Source organism: Thermobia domestica, chromosome 2 (assembly GCF_964235325.1).
Source record: "Thermobia domestica chromosome 2, izTheDome1.hap1.1, whole genome shotgun sequence".
NCBI lineage: Eukaryota > Metazoa > Arthropoda > Insecta > Zygentoma > Lepismatidae > Thermobia > Thermobia domestica.
The window spans coordinates 225,002,575-225,020,740 of NC_137455.1; the positions used below are offsets into that span (position 1 = coordinate 225,002,575).

Here is an 18,166-nt window from a genome sequence, read left to right on the forward strand (position 1 = left end):
CAACTTAGATCAAAAAACATCTCAACATAAATTTAACTGAACATGTGTAATTATAGGTAGAAATAAAATATTTTACATCAATAAATAGCACATTAATTTTAATATACTTTCAAAATAAAAATTGAACATTTAGAAATTTGGTTTATCATATAAAAGAATAGATACACCATACGGGAACTCTTGATGAAAAGTTCGTTATACTTCTTATGAAAAAATAACTTATTTTGATTTCAGTCCACGTTGTTGTAGTGGAATTATTGATACGAGCTCATGATTGCTACACTGCAGATTGCAATATGGAGGGAATAATGCGAGTTCTAAGAAAATCTCGAAATCTTGTATCAAGTCTCACTCAGAATGAAGAGTGGAAATTAATGGTGAGTATTTAGAGTATTTACATGTTCGTGTCGTATAATTCTCTGATCGTTTAAATTCTGAACTTCTATTTTCCTGATATCAATATATGTCTATTTAAATATATTAGCGTTAAAGTATTTCATTTATATTTTCATTACGTTTGGTAAACTATAAATATATTGTTATTTTTGCCATGTCACAGCCGTTCATTTTTCAAGAGTAGCCAAATCCTATTGTTGTGTTCAGTATTTGTGTGTGTGTATTTTGTCTTTCTTTCTTTTCTTTTCAGGAAATTTATGTTCCTTTGATTCTAAAACGAGAAACTTTAACTAGTTTTTTTCTCTTTCTCTCTCTCTCTCTAAGTAAACCTAGTCAACGTTTACTGATTCTGTTGCAAACCATGTGTGCTTTTATGGTTGACACCGTGTCTGAATTTTATCTAAGACTGTATATTCCTTGCACTTTACATTACTACCAGTTACAGTTCTTGTTACTGTCTTTAACCCTTTTTCTACCATCAGAACTCCCATCCGAGACGTAAAAAAAAAAGAAAAAAAGAAAAAGAAAAAAGAAAAAAAAAGAGATTGCCATAGGGCAGGTAGTATAGTGCTTGAAAGGAGACAAACAGATTCTTAGAAGAATAATGCAAAACGTGATTTTGTTGCATATACGTATTACTATGAGCAAAATAAATGACGCGTCTCTTTATTTTGAAGTTGTTTGAAAATATCTCCGTTTTCTTTATATGTTCGAAATTTCAGAAGGTTTCCCCAGCAGGACAGGTTAATAACAAGCCCGTTTTTAATATTGGTGTTAAATATTAGCTTAAAATAAATAAATTAGAAGCAAAAAACATTAAATCGACAGAAATCTCGAGAATTACCAACTCTGCTAAAGTGGGAAATTTTCAAGAACGCGAGGGAATTCTGCAGTTCAACACGAAGCAGCGACATCTATGTCATTGAGAGAATCGTGGATTAGATCTACAAACGAAAATTTTAACGAAATATTTCTAATATGTCTTATTATATGCATTATCAGTGAACTCCAGTATGTGTATTATCAATAAGTATTAACGTATAGATAGAGCAAATAGTGGAAATTACCTATGGAAAAAGACGAATTGTTAGCCCAATGGTAATGAAAAATCGTCTTTACTGTAGAACAGGTTCAGTTTACGTAAGAAAGCAAATAGCTCAGTTAGTTAAAGCAACGAGTCTGTATGCCGAAGGTAGTGGGTTCGAACCCCGTGGAAGTGCTGTTGTCATTTTTATCACTAAGTTTATTTTATTTATTTTTTATTTGGGAAAGAATCAAATTGTAACATATGTGTAAAACTCATGACGATACCAAAAAAAGAGAAAATGTCGTCGCATTTGCATTAGTGTCTCTAATTTTTGTTTGCAAACAGTTTCATAATTATTTCCCTTTGCTCACTGATGCATAACGAATGTTTTCCAATAAATGTTAAATCTAATTTGGAGAATTTTAAAGTTTCACAATGTTTCTCACTACATAGTCTTCTATCTACGTGTTTGGATATTTTGATAACAGATTTCCCTATTAAATGTTTAATTTTCCCTATAAATATTTGTCTTAAATTGAAATTGTTTTGAATTTACTACATAAGGAATGTTGCCCGAAGAGGAGAAATCAAGTAATTGATATTCTACGTAAAAGCAACTTATTGTAGAATGATGACGCTTCTTACCTTCAGCACATAATCTTAATGTTAGAGAGTTAGACAGAAAAAAATCCTGTTTTTTCCTCCCCTATGACCACTCATCTTAAAGCTCTACCTATAATGATTTGTGTCACATAATTTCGGCTCTCCAAAGACATTCATATTTATTATTATTATTATTATTATTATTATTATTATTATTATTATTATTATTATTATTATTATTATTATTCCTGAATATGCCACCCTTACATAATGTAGTAACTTTAGACATCTTAGTTTAAAGTGCTTTCTTTAGTAATAATTTGAGCAACCACGTCACAAAATTTAAAATGTATGAGGGGGCAAGACGTTTTATTTCCCCCCTCTCTTTTCAGCACCCTCCAACAGAAAGTATATAATTTCTGAGAAGCAGGGCAGACAAAATGAATAAGAAATATATTTAGAGCATCCTTTCCTCCTTCGTGAATGGAATATCACGTAGCATTTTTTATTCTACTGAAGACGACCCTAGGCCGTTATGGTTAGGTAACAAAAGAAATACCTAATATATTTATTGCGCCCCTTGACTGTAATATTACCTCTTCTTTATTTGTTCGAGGCTGCCCTACACAACCAAGAGTGACAAAAAGAATAGGAAAAGTGTCTAAAGATTACAAAACACTTTATATTTTGTCAGAAACAAGGCAGTATATACACAGCATTGCTTTCGTTAACAAGTGTTTCACCCTTGAGTCGCTTATAAAATTAGGCAGAATAACTTTTGCCGATCATTGTTCTAGAGGGATTTGTCCAGGATGGTTTGGTGTCGAGCTAATGACGATGAGTATGTTTATTTACATCACCGTTAAAAAATAGCAAACTTTCTGAAAGGAACTTACTTAGGAAACAGATCTTCCTTCTACTTAGCCAGAGCCCACTCTGAAAAATTGCATCTGGCGTTCTGAGTGAAAGTTCTATGGGACTATTAGAAAAATATATTCCCGTTTCCACACTGATGGTAGAATTTCTTAAGCAGTTATTGAATTACGTTCGAAGCGTAGGTGTAAATAGAGCCCCCGCAACCCTGTGGCGTGGGGACCGCACAAGCTGCAAGGCCAAAAAATATACAGAAAGTACGCAGGGGCGGAGCAGGCCAAATTTTCACACGGGCAAAATGACTTTTTGGCGCCCTCCCCTTAGTACTAGCCTATATTTTACATTTTATCATAGTGTTTTTAATATTTTAAATCAGGAGCGTCATTTCAGATTTTGCTTTGGGGGGGGGGCAAGACCTCTTGGTATAAGTAAAATTTCGCGTTTTTCACTGATTTACTACTATTCTAATGATAAAATCTATATACATCTCAAACTCAGTGGGGGCAAATGCCTCTCCTGCCCTCCCTAAATGACGCCCCTGTTTTAAACCCATTTTTCAAAAAGAAATCCATTACCTAGGAAAACTTCACAAAGAATATGGCCCGCTTTAAACAATACAAACTCCGCCCCCCTGGTCTAGTGGCTAGCGCGCCTGCCTTCTGTGGCACCGGGTCCAATTCCCGGTGGATTACTGTTGAACGATAAAAGTGGTTCGAATTCCACTATTACTAGTATCCACATCTCCCTTGGCCAGTAAGGCATAACCGTGGAACGCTAAAGTCAAGCAAACAAACAAACAATACTTAATTCCCGGCACTCTTTATTTTCCATGCCATCTCTCCATTTTTCGATACAGCCCCCTTAGTACTATGAAACTCTCTTCTTCCATAGTGAAATGGAAAAAGATCATGTAATTGCCACTACTTTACAAGAATATAAACCAAAAACGTCAGTAGAAAAGACATTATAAAATTTACTTTTTGAGGCTCGTTTTGGCGCCCCTCTTTCTCTGGCGCCCCGGGCAGTCGCCCAGCCCTTGTTCCGCCTCTGAAAGTACGGACGCATAACTAAGGACTGCGGAGGAGAGGTTAACCTTCATGTTATGCCACTGGTTTGACGTGTTTGAAATGTTCAGTAAGTGATCGGTTAGTGAAATAATTTCGACGGTTACTGATGTTTAAAGTTTAGCTCAGACAAAGCTACCTAACCAAATACATTTGATATCGCGATGTCACAATTTGATTTTTCCTCACATAAAAAAGATAAAAACAATAGTAATAAAAACCCTCACTCGTACTGGGCTCCTAACTAACTAACAACCTAATTCGTACAGACTAGTTGCTCTGACTAACTGAGTTTCGATTTCTTACGCGAAAGAAGTCTGTTATATTAAGAGGCATGCTTTTCATTATCAAAACTGTTCGAAGTAATACGAACATGGCTTAAGAACAGAGACGGAACTGAATTACCACTCGATTGACCTTGAGGGCAAATCACCAAAGGGTAGCTATAAACGTAAGTTGAGCATGCATTTTTGTGGTGTTCTGTTCAGTATTCCTATCTGCCAGTCATGCTTGTTCGTAGAAGTAATACTTTACAAACCTAACCTTCGATAGAGCACAATGGCAGAGAATCAGAGGAAAGGAATTCTTGCCCTTGTGAATGTGGGATACCACCATGTGCAATAAAACTGACGCGTCTCCTTGAAGTGATATTTCATCGAAAATAACTCGCTTTCCTTTATATAGTCTATCCGAAGTTTTTGAGGGTTTCAAAATGAGGAAACGTTACTGACAAACAAGGACGCATTTAAGGGTGGGTCCAGGGGGTCCGGACCCCCTCTGAAATCCCAACTTTTCTGTAAATTTAGCCTAATTTTGGGGATTATCTTTTAAAATTTTATTATAATTTATCCTAATATTGAAGTCGGACCCCTCCCGAAATAAATTACTTCACACGTGTCTGCTGACAATTTTGAATATATTTGTTAAATAATAAAGTAAAATAACTAAATTAGGAGCAAAAAGCTTCAACACGGGCTAACTTTTGTCCACTGCCAATATTGCTAGAAGGGATATTAATAGCAAAAACTGCTAGTCAATGCTGAACCTTGGAACGTCATCCCGAACAACAAGCCTATTATTGAGAACTACATATGAAACATGTTATCAAAACTTATCCAGATTTTATCTGGCATGAAATTATTTTATACACCAAAATGCACTCTCCTAAAATGTGTATCTAAACATTGCTCTACGTATCTACGAAGCAATGAAAGTTTTTTATCGAAATATGTGAACAGGAAACTTTAACAGCCAGCCATTTTATATAAATCGTAATAAACCCTGTAACCGTGCGTTAACGTGAAGACAAAGCTTGGTCCATTGGTAAAGTGCTGGAAGAATAAAAACTCAATGTTCGTAGGTTCGAATCTATCCAGTCACCACAACATTTTATTCTTATGTGTAACGATGAAATAAGAAAAAAATGTATAACCGTTAAGACAAAACTTCAACCAAGTCTGAAGAGAACAATACTAAAATAGTAACACAATGACGTCAACCAAAAAATATTTCATGTAGCGTTCGGACGAAATTACAGCTGTCAACAATTGCAAAAGTAAAAACAGGCTGATAGGTGTAATGCAGTCTAGACTTCTGAATGCATTTACTTCCTGAAAACTTCCGTCTCGTCATTGGTATGCCGTTAATCATTGTAAAACCTTTCAATTGGAAGTGAAATGACACAAACTAAAACAGTTTTAAATCAATAAATGTCTATGTGTAAAAGTAGGTGTCTCTTATCTGTAGTTCTGAGTTCCTTTTACTTTGAAGTGACAACTGAGAGAAGAAAGTATGGTGTTCGAAAAAAAAATCAAATTTGAGATTTCAACGAATTTACACGTATCGAAAATACGAAAAACCGAAATAGAAAAACCGAAACCCTAATACCGAAAAAGTTATTTTTCGATACATGTCCATCTGTTCGTCCGTCCGTTCGCTACACTTTTCTGTGCACTCGCCTAGAGACCATACCGTTCAACTTATCTGCACCAAATTTTAGTTTAAGATTTTCATAGTATTTCCTATAGTTTTTTTTTTAATTTCCCTCCTACTCCCAAAACAAGGGTAGTTTCCTGTACGATGAAAATAGAAAAAAGATATTTTCTCATAACTGGCTCTAACGATCTTGTTTTTTTCCTTGTTTATAAATCAATATTTAATCAGCAACCCTATTTTGTGGTATAAGGCATTTATCTGAGAAAAATCTACAAGGGGTAGTTTATACTAAGGGGGTGAGTTTTTTCTCAGTGATTTTCTCAAAATGGACTCAAGTGTTTTCGTTCATATTTCATAAATAAAGATTTCATTAATAACTTATCAATATGGCATAACTCGTTTGTCCTAAAAAAATGCGAGGGGTAGTTTATTCTTGGTGGAGTGTTGTCTGGGCGATTTTCTCAAAAACGACTCAAAAGAGTTTATTCATATTTTAAAAATAAATATTTCGTTAATAACCGAACAATATGGCAAAACTCGTTTGTCCTGAAAAAATATGCGAGGGGTAGTTTACTCTTGGGGGTGTTTTTCCTCCACGGTTTTCTCAAAAATGAGTCAAGCAATTTTGTTCGTACTCAGAGATAAATATTTCATTAAAAACCTAGTAATATGGAATAACTCGCTTACCCTGAAAGAATCCTCAAGAGAGAGTTTATTCGGGGAGTTATTTTTCCCTCACGATTTTCTCAAAAATTACTCAGACAATTTTATTGATAATTCATAAATAAGTATTTCATTAATAACCCTATATTTTAGTATAAGTCATTTCTATGAAAAACAATTACAACGGATAGTTTATTTTGGGGGTCAAGGTTATTTCCCCGACAATTTTCTCGAACGACAGGCGATTTTGTTCAAATTTCGCAAATAATTATTTCATTAATAACCAAAAGTATATCTTAACTCATTGTTCGAAACAATTCACAAGAGGTAGGTTACTCCTGACGTGTTCTTTTTGAACGACTTTCTCAAAAATGATTCATTTGATTTTTTTTCATATTTCATAAACAATGATTGCATTAATTGGTCTATTATATGTCTAATGAAAATGTGCTCAAAGTGTAAGTTAGTTTTGTGGTGTGGATTTTCTTCAATCGAAGTTTTTTATTCGATAATCTGACATTCGATGTATTTGAATAATCAGATAATTTTATTCGTATTATCCAAATACACACTTCAGTAACAACTGCGGCCTAACACAGTTAAGAAATTGAATTGAAAAAGTTTAGTGCGGTGGCCCTGTAATTGAATATTTTTTGGTAAACTCCCTAGCTTTTTGTGGTAAACTCAGACTTTTCTTTTTCGAGCGACAAAAGAGAGAAGAAAATATAGTGATTGTGAAAATAATATATCAAATTCAGATTTCAACGAATTTACATGTTTCATGGCTTCTACATACCAAAAATGTGACTTTTCGACACCCGACTTTCCGGTCCGTCCGTTCGGCACACTTTTCTATGCACTCGCCTAGAGGCCATACCGTTCAACTTATCTACACTAAATTTTAAACTTAGGGTTTACATAGTATTCCTACAGAAGCTTTTCCAATTTTTTTCCTACCACCTAAAATAAGTGTGGTTTACCAACAGCCGAAAATCGAAAAAAGCTATTTTCTCAAAAATGGTTTTAACAAGTTTGTTTATTTTTCATTAATCAATATTTAATTAACAACCCTATATTGCAGTATCAGATATTTCTCTTAGAAAAATTTACGAGGGGTAGTTTATTCTTGGAGGTGACTTTTTCTCGACGATTTTCTCAGAAAAGACTCTGGCGAATTTTGTTCACACTTCATAAATAAATATTTAACCTTACAACATGGTATAAGTCAATTGACCTGAAAAATATCTGAGTAGTAGTTTATTCTTGGAGTTGAATTTATTCCCAGTGAGTTTCTCAAACATGGCCAGTTGGCAACCCTGTATCTCGACAACGAAGCTGAATTCGAAAACTGCAAGAAGACCATTTGTCTCCTTTTGATGTCACGAATCATCTCCCGAAGATTGTGGACATCTTTCAGGTTCACCCTTAATGAAGCTTCTTTTCGAAAAGTTAACTATTAACTTTAGGCATTGTTTATCTTTTTTAAATCACAAATGCCGTGATTAATTTTAAGGCAGAGAACTACTTCTGAGAGAATAGATTTTGAAAAATAATTTTAAAACTTAGACTTTTGTTTTCGAGACATTCCAGACAAGACGAGACATTTTACAAGCTATCTCGTGTCCAAAACATTTGCCTCGTCTTATCTTGGATGTCACAAAGCACGTCTCGTCTCTTTCTCGAGACGTGTCTTATCTCTTGTGCATTTGTTAACACTTGGAAAGGATTATCTTTCTACTCAAAGCATTGTTTTTATAATGGTTGCATATTTATGATAACTGCTGTCAACATAAATTACAGTCGTTTCAGTTGAATTAATTTTTATTATTATTATTGAAATTGCAATATCTAGTTTAACGTTGGACGATTATGCACCTACGCTAAGGGAGAATGATAATGAATGAAATGGTGAAATGAAAAAAGTGGGAGGAAAATGGGAAATCTCAAGAAAAGACATACCCATGCACACGGTATTTGTCCACCTCAAATTTTACTTGGCGCGAAGTGGAATCGAGCCACGGACCCCCTGCACCAAAGGTCAATGCAGTATTATTATTATTATTATTATTATTATTATTATTATTATTATTATTATTAATATTAATATTAATAATAATAATAATAATAATAATAATAATTCAAGCGAGCTTAACGAGTTTCAACCGTACGACTCAACCAACGTTTGGGTGCCTGTTCGTTCGTCTGCTCCATGACTTCTCATAAAAGACATTTCATTTTAATGAAACTAGTAAGTGCCTTCTTTTAGCTCTGCGAAGTAACTATTGCTTGGAATTTGAATCTGCAAACTATAAGAGGTAAAATTAACCAAATGGTGCAAGTTTCCACTCATGTATACAAAACAATTTTGCAATATCAACTACGTGAATCTTGTCCCATAAAGAAGCCGAAACCCCTACACCGAAGAGCCCTCCGAGATTTGATCATTGTCCACACGGACTGAAATTGTCATTTGAAGCCAAGACTTTAATATGAAGCCAATAATTTCTTTAAAATAGACGAAAAATTCCGAAGTTATAAGGATTTTCATATTTTTGCCTTTTCCCATAAGGAAGCCGTAGTCCTCTATACTGAAGACCCCCCCCCCCCCGGAGATTTTATCATTGTCCACTCGGACTGAAATTGTCATTTGGAACCAACACTTTAATACGAAGCAAAATATTTCTTTAAAATAGACGAAAAATTCGAAAGTTATAAACATGTTAATATTTTTGCCTTTTCTCATAAGAGGTCCGTATTAGCCTACACTGAAGAGCCCCACGAGACTTGATCATTGACCATTTGGACTGAAATTCTTATTTGAAACCAAAACTTTGATATGAAGGCAAAAATTAAAGTTTCACATGAATTTCAACTGACTGGGTTCCGGTTCACCCCACTATTATGTTTAGTTTAGTTAAGTGGTAATTTGTGACAGCTTCACATCATCAAAAGACTGTTTCACTTTCCCTCCCCTCCCCCAGGAGTTCGTGCTGGATCCGCCACTGAAATCAATAGACACTTTTCCTATTCTTTTTGTCACCCTTGATTGTGTAGGGGCTCCCTCGTACAAATAAAGAAGCGGTAATATTACAATCAAGGGGCGCTATATATTAGGTATTTCTTTAGTTACCTACCCCTAACCGCACAGGGCCATCTTTGGTAGAATAAAAAATATAACGCGATATTCCAATCATGAAAGGGGAGAGGATGCTGTAAATATATTTCTTATTCATTTTGTCTGCCCTGCTTATCAGAAATTACTTTCTGTTGGAAGGATACTGAAATGAGAGGGGCAAAATAAAACGTCGTACCCCCTCCTACATGGTTGCTCAAATAGTTACTAAAGAAAGCATTTTAAACTAAGATATTTAAGATTTAAACTAAGAAACTAAGATATCCTTACATTATGTAAGGATGGCATATTCAGGATTGTTATTATTATTATTATTATTATTATTATTATTATTATTATTATTATTATTATTATTATTATTATCATTTGAATGTTTTTGGAGCACCGAAATTTTGTGAGACGAACAATGGTATGTAGAGGCTTAAGATGGGTGGTCATAGGGGAGGAAAAACCAGGATTTTTCTCCGTCTGACTCTCTAACGTAAAGATTGTGTGCTGAAGGTAAGAAGCATCATGATTCTACAATAGGTTGCTTTTACGTAGAATATCAATTACTTGAGTTCTCCTCCTTCGGGTTACTTACCTTATGTAGTAAATTCAAAACAATTTCAATTCAATACAAATACATTGTAAAACTTTTCCGTAATTAAACATCTAGGGAAAATTAAACATTTAATAGGGACATCTGTTATCAAAATATCCAAACACGTAGATAGAAGACTGTCTAGTGAGAAATATTGTGAAACTTTATAAAATTCTCCAAATTAGAATTAACATTTACTGGGAAACATTCGTTTTGCGCCAGCGAGCATATGGTGAGCAGTGAGCACAGAGGAAATAATTACGAAACTGTTTGCAAACAAAATTAGGGACGCTAATGCAAGTGCGACAACGGCATCTTTTCCTTTTTTGGTATCGTCATGAGTTTTACACATATGTCACAATTTGATTCTTTCCCACATATAAAAATAAATAAAATAACCATAGTGATAAAAATGACAACGGCACTTCCATGATATCGAACCCACTACCTTCGGCATGCAGACTCGTTGCTTTAACTAACTGAGCTATTTGTTTTCTTACGTGAACTGAGCCTGTTCCGGTAAAGACGATATTTCATTACGATCGTGCTACCAATTCGTCCTTTTCCAGAGATAATTTCCACTATTTGCTCGATCTTTACGTTAATACTTAGCATAGATTCATATATTTGGAGTTTGCAGATAATGCACGTAATAAGACATATTAGAAATATTCGTTAAAAGTTTAGTTTGTAGATTTAATCCACATTTCTCACAATGACATAGATGTCGCTGCTTCGTGTTGAACTGCAGAATTCCCTCGCGTTCTTGAAAATTTCCCACTTTAGCAGAGTTGGTAATTCTCGAGATTTCTGTCAATTTAATGTTTTTTGCTTCTAATTTATTTATTTTAAGCTAATATCTAACACAAATATTAAAAACGGGTTTGTTATTAACCTGCCCTGCTGGGGAAACCTTCCGAAATTTCGAACATATAAAGAAAACGGAGATATTTTCAAAAAACTTCAAAATAAAGAGACGCGTCATTTATTTTGCTCATAGTAGTACATACTATATGACCGTCACCAAAATGTTAAGAGAGTAATGAATATCATCTAAAGTAAATGAGAGTATGGAGAAGATAATAATATTTCGATTTACACGGAGCTACATATTCTCGTTCTTATGTTAAGACTGCCATATACATATTTCATTATAATAATGGACAGAGTTCATGGTTGCGTACTTACACTTGGCTGAAGTCCATGATCAGACACAGTCAATTGACAGCTGAGTCTGCACACCACTAACGCTAAGATTGTAGAACGCCACTGTAAACGATGTTGTGCGAATGCGTTGAGATTGAGTTGTGATTGTAATGTGTTGATTTTTGTAAGATTTCTAGAGTATATATATTTATTTTCCATACTTTCATTTTCTATTTCGGATTTGAGAAAATAGAATTGTTTATTTTCCCTTGTGAAAATCTTCCGTGTTTGTAATATTTGCTTTTAACTTTCACTATTTTTACCAGGATATTTTTCGATACTTTACTTAAAATATTTCACTTTCACTTGTTTACTGTTCGGTTTCCCCGAGAGATTAAGTAAATACTTCAGTTTTTAATATCACACACACACAAAAAAAAGGATGTCTTACATCATAGTTTCAAGTACAACCAGTAGTAATTTAGCATTCTAGTACATCAGTGGAAAAAACTTGTTTCACACCGTATCATCTATATGTAAGAGAATCCATATCAACTGAAGAAATGCGTCATATAACACAACTTCGATTTGAATGCTACGACAAAGTGATTTGCATAGGATTAAGTACCAACTTGTTACATTTCTGTAATAATAATCATATTGCAAATATTTTTATGCCAATACTTATTAGTATTGGTATAAATATAGAATGTAATATTCTCCATTATATTAGTTTGGCTAGTATACGATAATTAAGTAATAAACTAATGCTGAGCAAAGCAACCCGATTTCGTTATTATAGTTGGTAAAACTGTCTCAAGGAATTAGTTTTATAATAAAATAGGTTTACTTGGCTCAGCGATTAGTTTACTATGTAAGTATAGGATGTTCATCAACATATATATATATATATGTTCTGTATTCTTCCAATGTTCAAAAACGAAATGGAAACATATTTTCTTTTGCGTATGTTATTTTTTATGAGGTCCTTATTGAAAATAGCCATTCACAATTGTCATTCGCTCTGGAAGGGTACACTCGTTAAGCGTTCACATTAATTTTAATTTTAGAGCTTTCCCAATAGTTTTGAAGATAATTGAAAAAAAATCATACTGAAGAAACGTATAAAGAAATAAGTCTACATACCTTAGATCATATCATGATTTATTTAGTGTGATAAAGTGCATTCTTAATTCCATGAGATTTTTCATATAACTCGACGGTTAGTTGCGCGGGTCTGATGCGAATGTTCATTCTTCAGTCTTCATGCGTGGTTTGACTCGAATTTAAGTACCTTTTGAGATTTTTTTTTCTTTTTTAACTTACGAGCTCTGTCAAACTTTTTCTTAACATTTTTTCAAGTGAATTGCACATTTAGATAGATTTGTGCGAAGAAAGGAGAAGACTGAGAATGAAAGCTGATTACAAAATTCTATAGGAAATTTAATTGCTTAAGAGACTACTAAGAATTTTAATATAATAATAATAATAATAATGTAATAGTGAAGGAAGAACAAAAATAACAATAACAACAAGAATACTTGTTCGTCAAGCTTGTGTGTCAATTCGAGCATTCCTTCTGCCCCGAAGAAAACTTATGTGCATCTCTAAAATCTATCTTTAACTTCAGTAAAACTTACGATGTAAATACTAAATGACTCGCGTGAAAGGATATTTTACCCAATATTTCTCAACATAATCTCCCCTTCAGTTCAAGGATAATTTTCACCGCTTCAAGTTCATATTTTTCTCATAGAAATTGGGATCAGTTTTCAAACGTAAACTTTTACTTCGTGAGTGAAATTTGTCTCTCCCGAGATATTTGTTCAAAGGATCACAAAAATACAAGAATAAGTCGGAAAATAACTTTTCCTTGGCAGCTATGGAGAGATGAGTAGCTAATGCAGGACAAATAATACAATTAGTTGAACTACCGATGCGACTTACGACACCTCAGTTATGTCTGGTTGTAACTGTTAGGTAGCTACTATTATCAACAAACTATAATCATCTTTTTCTTCTAAAACGATTTCCCGTTAATTAGGGTCGGCTTTACGAATCACTAACCATAACCTTTCTCTATCTTTCGTGTCATATCCACTGAGTCACCACACTGCACCATTTTCCTTCTCACAGTCAATCCATTCGTTCTGTGTTCGGCATTTACGTCCGTCCCCCATTCAATTCTAGAGCATCCACTCTGTGAGCTAGATATTCCAAAGATCTTCTTACGTGCCGAAACTATCAAAGTCTACTTTTTTTGAGTTTGTCCACTACTGACTTCGCCTTTCTTGTTTCTGGTATTGTTTCATTTCTAATTTTGTCCTTCCACTTGATTCCACACATCCATCGCAACAGCTTCATCTCAGCAACATGTAACTTCAGTTCCTCTCTCTTCTTCATCGAATATTCCGCTCCGTATGTGGCAAGTCTAACTACTAGTCTGTAAACTTTTCCTTTAAGGCATATAGATACCTTATAGTCATGCAAGGCTTCTGCTTCTTCTCTCCATTTTGTACAGTCGCTGCTAATTTTTCCGTCTACATCCTTCCTCTATTCCTGCATTTTCCTATAACGTTGATCCCAAATACTTGAATTTCTTCGTCACTATCAACTCTTCTTCTTTATCCAGTCGTATTCTTGTATTTGCGATTTCACTTTTGCTGAATGGGTAATAGACATTCTGTCTTGGTTTTACTAATTCTAAGCTCTTTCTTTTCCAGTGCTCCTCCCCATGTATCTAATTTCTCTTGTAGTGCTGTCTTTGTCTCATTTACCAGCACAATGTTGTCCGCAAATAGCATATTTCAAGGTACTAACTCTTGGTTATCCTTTCTAAAATAAGCTTTCCATCACAACTATAAAAATATATGGGTTCAGACTAGTAGTTCCCTGGTGGAGTCCCAGGTATAAATCCCTGGTGAAGTCCCAGTTTAAATGTGAACTCTGTAGTTATTCACATGCACGTCTGTCCTACATCCATTATACATATCTTGAATTGAACGGATTTGTATGTTCGGAACACATTTTTCTGAAGTACTCACCAAATTATATCCCGTAGCACTTCATCATACGCTTTCTCTAGATCGATGAAAATCATATGGAGATCATTCTGTTATTCTCTCTATTTTTCCATTAGAATCCTAAGTGCAAATATTGAATCCATTGTCGACCTCCCAGTCGTGAAACCAACATGGTTTTCTGTTATATCGGTCTCTCGCTTCAATCTTGCTTATATCGCTCTCAGAGTTTCATGAGTTTTATTCCCCTATATTTGCCACATTCTTGTACATTTTGTTTTTAAACATCGGTACGACCTACTGCTTCTCGATTCTTTTAGTATTTTTCCAGATTCCAATTTCCTATTTAAAAGTCGAGTAAACCACCGCACTTCTTCCTTACTTAAACTTTTCCGTGTTTCGATAGAGATATTATATGATCTTGGGGCTTCACCAGTTTTCATCCTTTTTCTTGCAATGTCCACCTCTGTCATAATAACAGGCCAAATACGTCACTGATTATGGGTAGATTTTCACAAGCTTCCCTCTGTTTTTTTTTTTTTCATTTTTTTTTTTTTTTTCATTGAGGAGTTTCTGGAAACTTCTTCACCGCTTCTTTCTCTTTTCCTTACTTATCAAAACTTCGTAATTTTCATCTGTAATGTAGCGCACATGCAAAATATCTTTTTCTTTCCATCTCTCATCTTCGAAAGCTTTTAAGTAATCTCTTGTCCGTCGTTTGTTTCCAGTTTGTTGCACAACTCATTATAAACTTTACCTTCTGCTAACTGACTGTTTTCCTGGTGCTCTTTAGCATCCTTGTAATCCTGCAGATCTTGTTGACTTCTCGATCTGCTACTTTTTATATCATTCCTTTTTCTCCTTCACAGCTGCTTGGACTTCTTCATTCTACCACTTCGTTTCTTTATGAATGAGGCCTCTTCCTTTTATTTCACCCAAAACTTTTGCTATTTCCCTGAGTGCTATTGTTACTCTGGTCCACTCCTCTTCCACTTGCATCCCTTCTCCCTTCATTTGTAGTACGTGCGAATGTGGTACTTCTATTCCAGTCACTTTAGCAGTTGTCCTATCCAATTTCCACCACTTTCTTCGTACAGGTCCCTTATGTCGCCTCCTTCCTAGTACTGAAATATGAAATTTATGCTAAGTCTAAGTTCTATGTTGGGATGTTTGCGAGAGGTACAACAATGAAATCTCATAAAACAAACTTAAGATAGTTTTAATAGAGTTTAATTTAGAGTGTGAATTTAAGTGTGTATATTAGTGAATTGTCTGGTGCACTAGAAAAAGCCTAACATAAACAGATTTCTCTGACAGAGACGAAGATAAAGTAATGGTAGCTAGTAACCCTTTACTAGTCCTTTTAGCTATATATTTATTTATTTATTTATTTCGGAAAAACAACAGGCAAATGCCTAATTACAGTTTTCCCTTATTGTAAAGTGTATTTAATACTCTTTAAAATACACATATAATAACATACTAATATGACCTCAATTCTATCGTAATACACACTAAAATACACATATAATAAAATAATAATATGAAAGCAAAATATCGTTAAAATACAAATAGCACGATATACAGGATACAACAAATTTATGTAAAATGAAAATTTTGTTTGCAACTAAAAATATCTATATCTGGGTGTTCTTGTGACATCTTATTATACAATATACACATTTTTCTGACAGGCGATACATCTAATGCATTAGTCCTTTGCGCTGAGAGATGGAATATGTCATTATGGGGTCTCGTTGCTCTATGTGGGACGCGAATTTTTATTTCTGATAACAAATATTCTGAATCTATTGCACCATGAATTATTTTATGTAAGAAAGATAATATGAAATGACTTCTTCTGCTTTCAAGAGATTGTAATGAATATTTGTTTCGAAGACCTTCGTAGTTCTCAAATTTTGGATATATACCTGTTTCTTTATATGTCAAAAAGCGCACAAATTTATTTTGAATGTTTTCGATTTTATTTATATATTTCTTACTATTAGAACCCCATATTATCGCTGCATATTCCACCTTAGACCGTACATAGGCAGTGTATAATGTTTTGAGAGCATTAGTATTAGAAAAATCACCCCCTAATCTCATCACAAAGCCAAGATTCCTAAAGGCCTCACCAATTACTCTGTTGACATGAATATCGAATGATAGGTTTGACTGCAGAGTGAATCCAAGATCAGTAACATTATCCACTCTCTCAATTGGCGTTTGATTAATAGTATACATATTGCGTACATAGTTTATTTTCCTGGTGCATGATACTACGTTACATTTTCTAATATTTAGTAGCAACTTGTTTGATTCACACCATTGGGAAATAGCATTAATGTCATTTCGCAAAGAAATTGCGTCTAATTCCGTGGAGATACTGCGATAGATTTTTAGATCGTCAGCAAACAAAAGTTTGTGGGAAGATGTTATTACAGATGGTAAATCGTTAACAAATAGTATAAATAACAGAGGTCCTAAGTTCGATCCCTGAGGCACACCAGAGTCTACGACATATTCCTTAGTTAAAATATTCTTGTATCGAACGCGATGTTTCCGTTGATAAATATAGGATGCTCGAACATCCTCCGTTTCGGTGGTGTTAAACCTGAAAAGAATACTGTTTAAATTGAAGTCTGATAAACGAAGAATACAGAATTATAATTATGTCCATGAGGGCAGTGGACATACATCTTGCGTCGTTTATTTTCTGAGTACCACTGGACTGAACTAAACTCTCTTTAAAATTACCTAATATTTTATATCAGGATCTTTGCTGAAGTTGATCATCTAAAAGCTCGTGGACGTGACATAAAGCAACGGGCAATATTAAAACTATTTCGAGTCCGGGTTCCAGAAGTACCAGAACAAATTTCGGAATTTAGGAAGTAAGAAATATGTCTGTGCCAGCTTTCTGTAATGAGTTCTAATTATGTAAGTGAAGCTATCAGCTAGCTTCACATATAATTGTTTAGAAGTAAACTTAGTCCGTATTTTCTGATGTTTCGGAAACTTATACCACTAAAATGAAAATTATATTTGACTCGAAATAAAATCTAAGATTAGGACTACCACACTAGTTTTTCTTTGACAAAAACATCAGCTTCCACGAAGCGGTGTTGCTCCTTCAGACTCTCACCTGATATTGCTTGTCAGAGCTTTACGTCTCGTAGGTTCTTTCTCCACAAACCATATCGACAACCTATAATAATAAGTAATATTAATAACAGATATGTTACTAATACAGGAAATCTAACGTTACTAAAATTATAGAAAATATAAACAATTCTGTATATCAAAACAACATACATGTTTCCATTGTGATTGTAGAAATAAATAAAATATACTACTAATTAAAAACAACAAATAAAGAAATAGCTGTTAGCGACGGCCAAAGATTGATTAAAATTGTATTTTATACTATACTGTTTAGCAGACTACCAACTGATTAGCTTATGATCCAATCGACTTACAACCGCTTGGCCGTAAGTGGACGACTAGTTGTATACTCTGAAAATAAAGAACAATTATTACCTTATTTTTCTACATAAGAACCTAGTACCTTGAGGCGTTTGCTATACCACTGTACAAGGTTTAACTACTTCCCTTGGAAATAATATGTACCCTACATATGAAAATAAAATCTTAATGGGTGTCTTCACTTCATCATTGATTGCGAAGTACCTTCCTCTGAGAGCCATCTTCAATTATGGA

The 18,166-nt window shown here is 34.2% G+C and overlaps 1 protein-coding gene across 1 annotated transcript in view; it reads left to right on the plus strand.

Moving 5' to 3' along the window:
- LOC145678387 (spatacsin-like) overlaps positions 1-18,166 on the plus strand; it is a 159,311-nt gene that overhangs the window by 75,011 nt on the left and 66,134 nt on the right. The window contains exon 7 of the mRNA XM_081748468.1: positions 235-377. Coding sequence (XP_081604594.1) covers positions 235-377 — 143 coding nt within the window. The remainder of the gene's footprint in view (positions 1-234; positions 378-18,166) is intronic.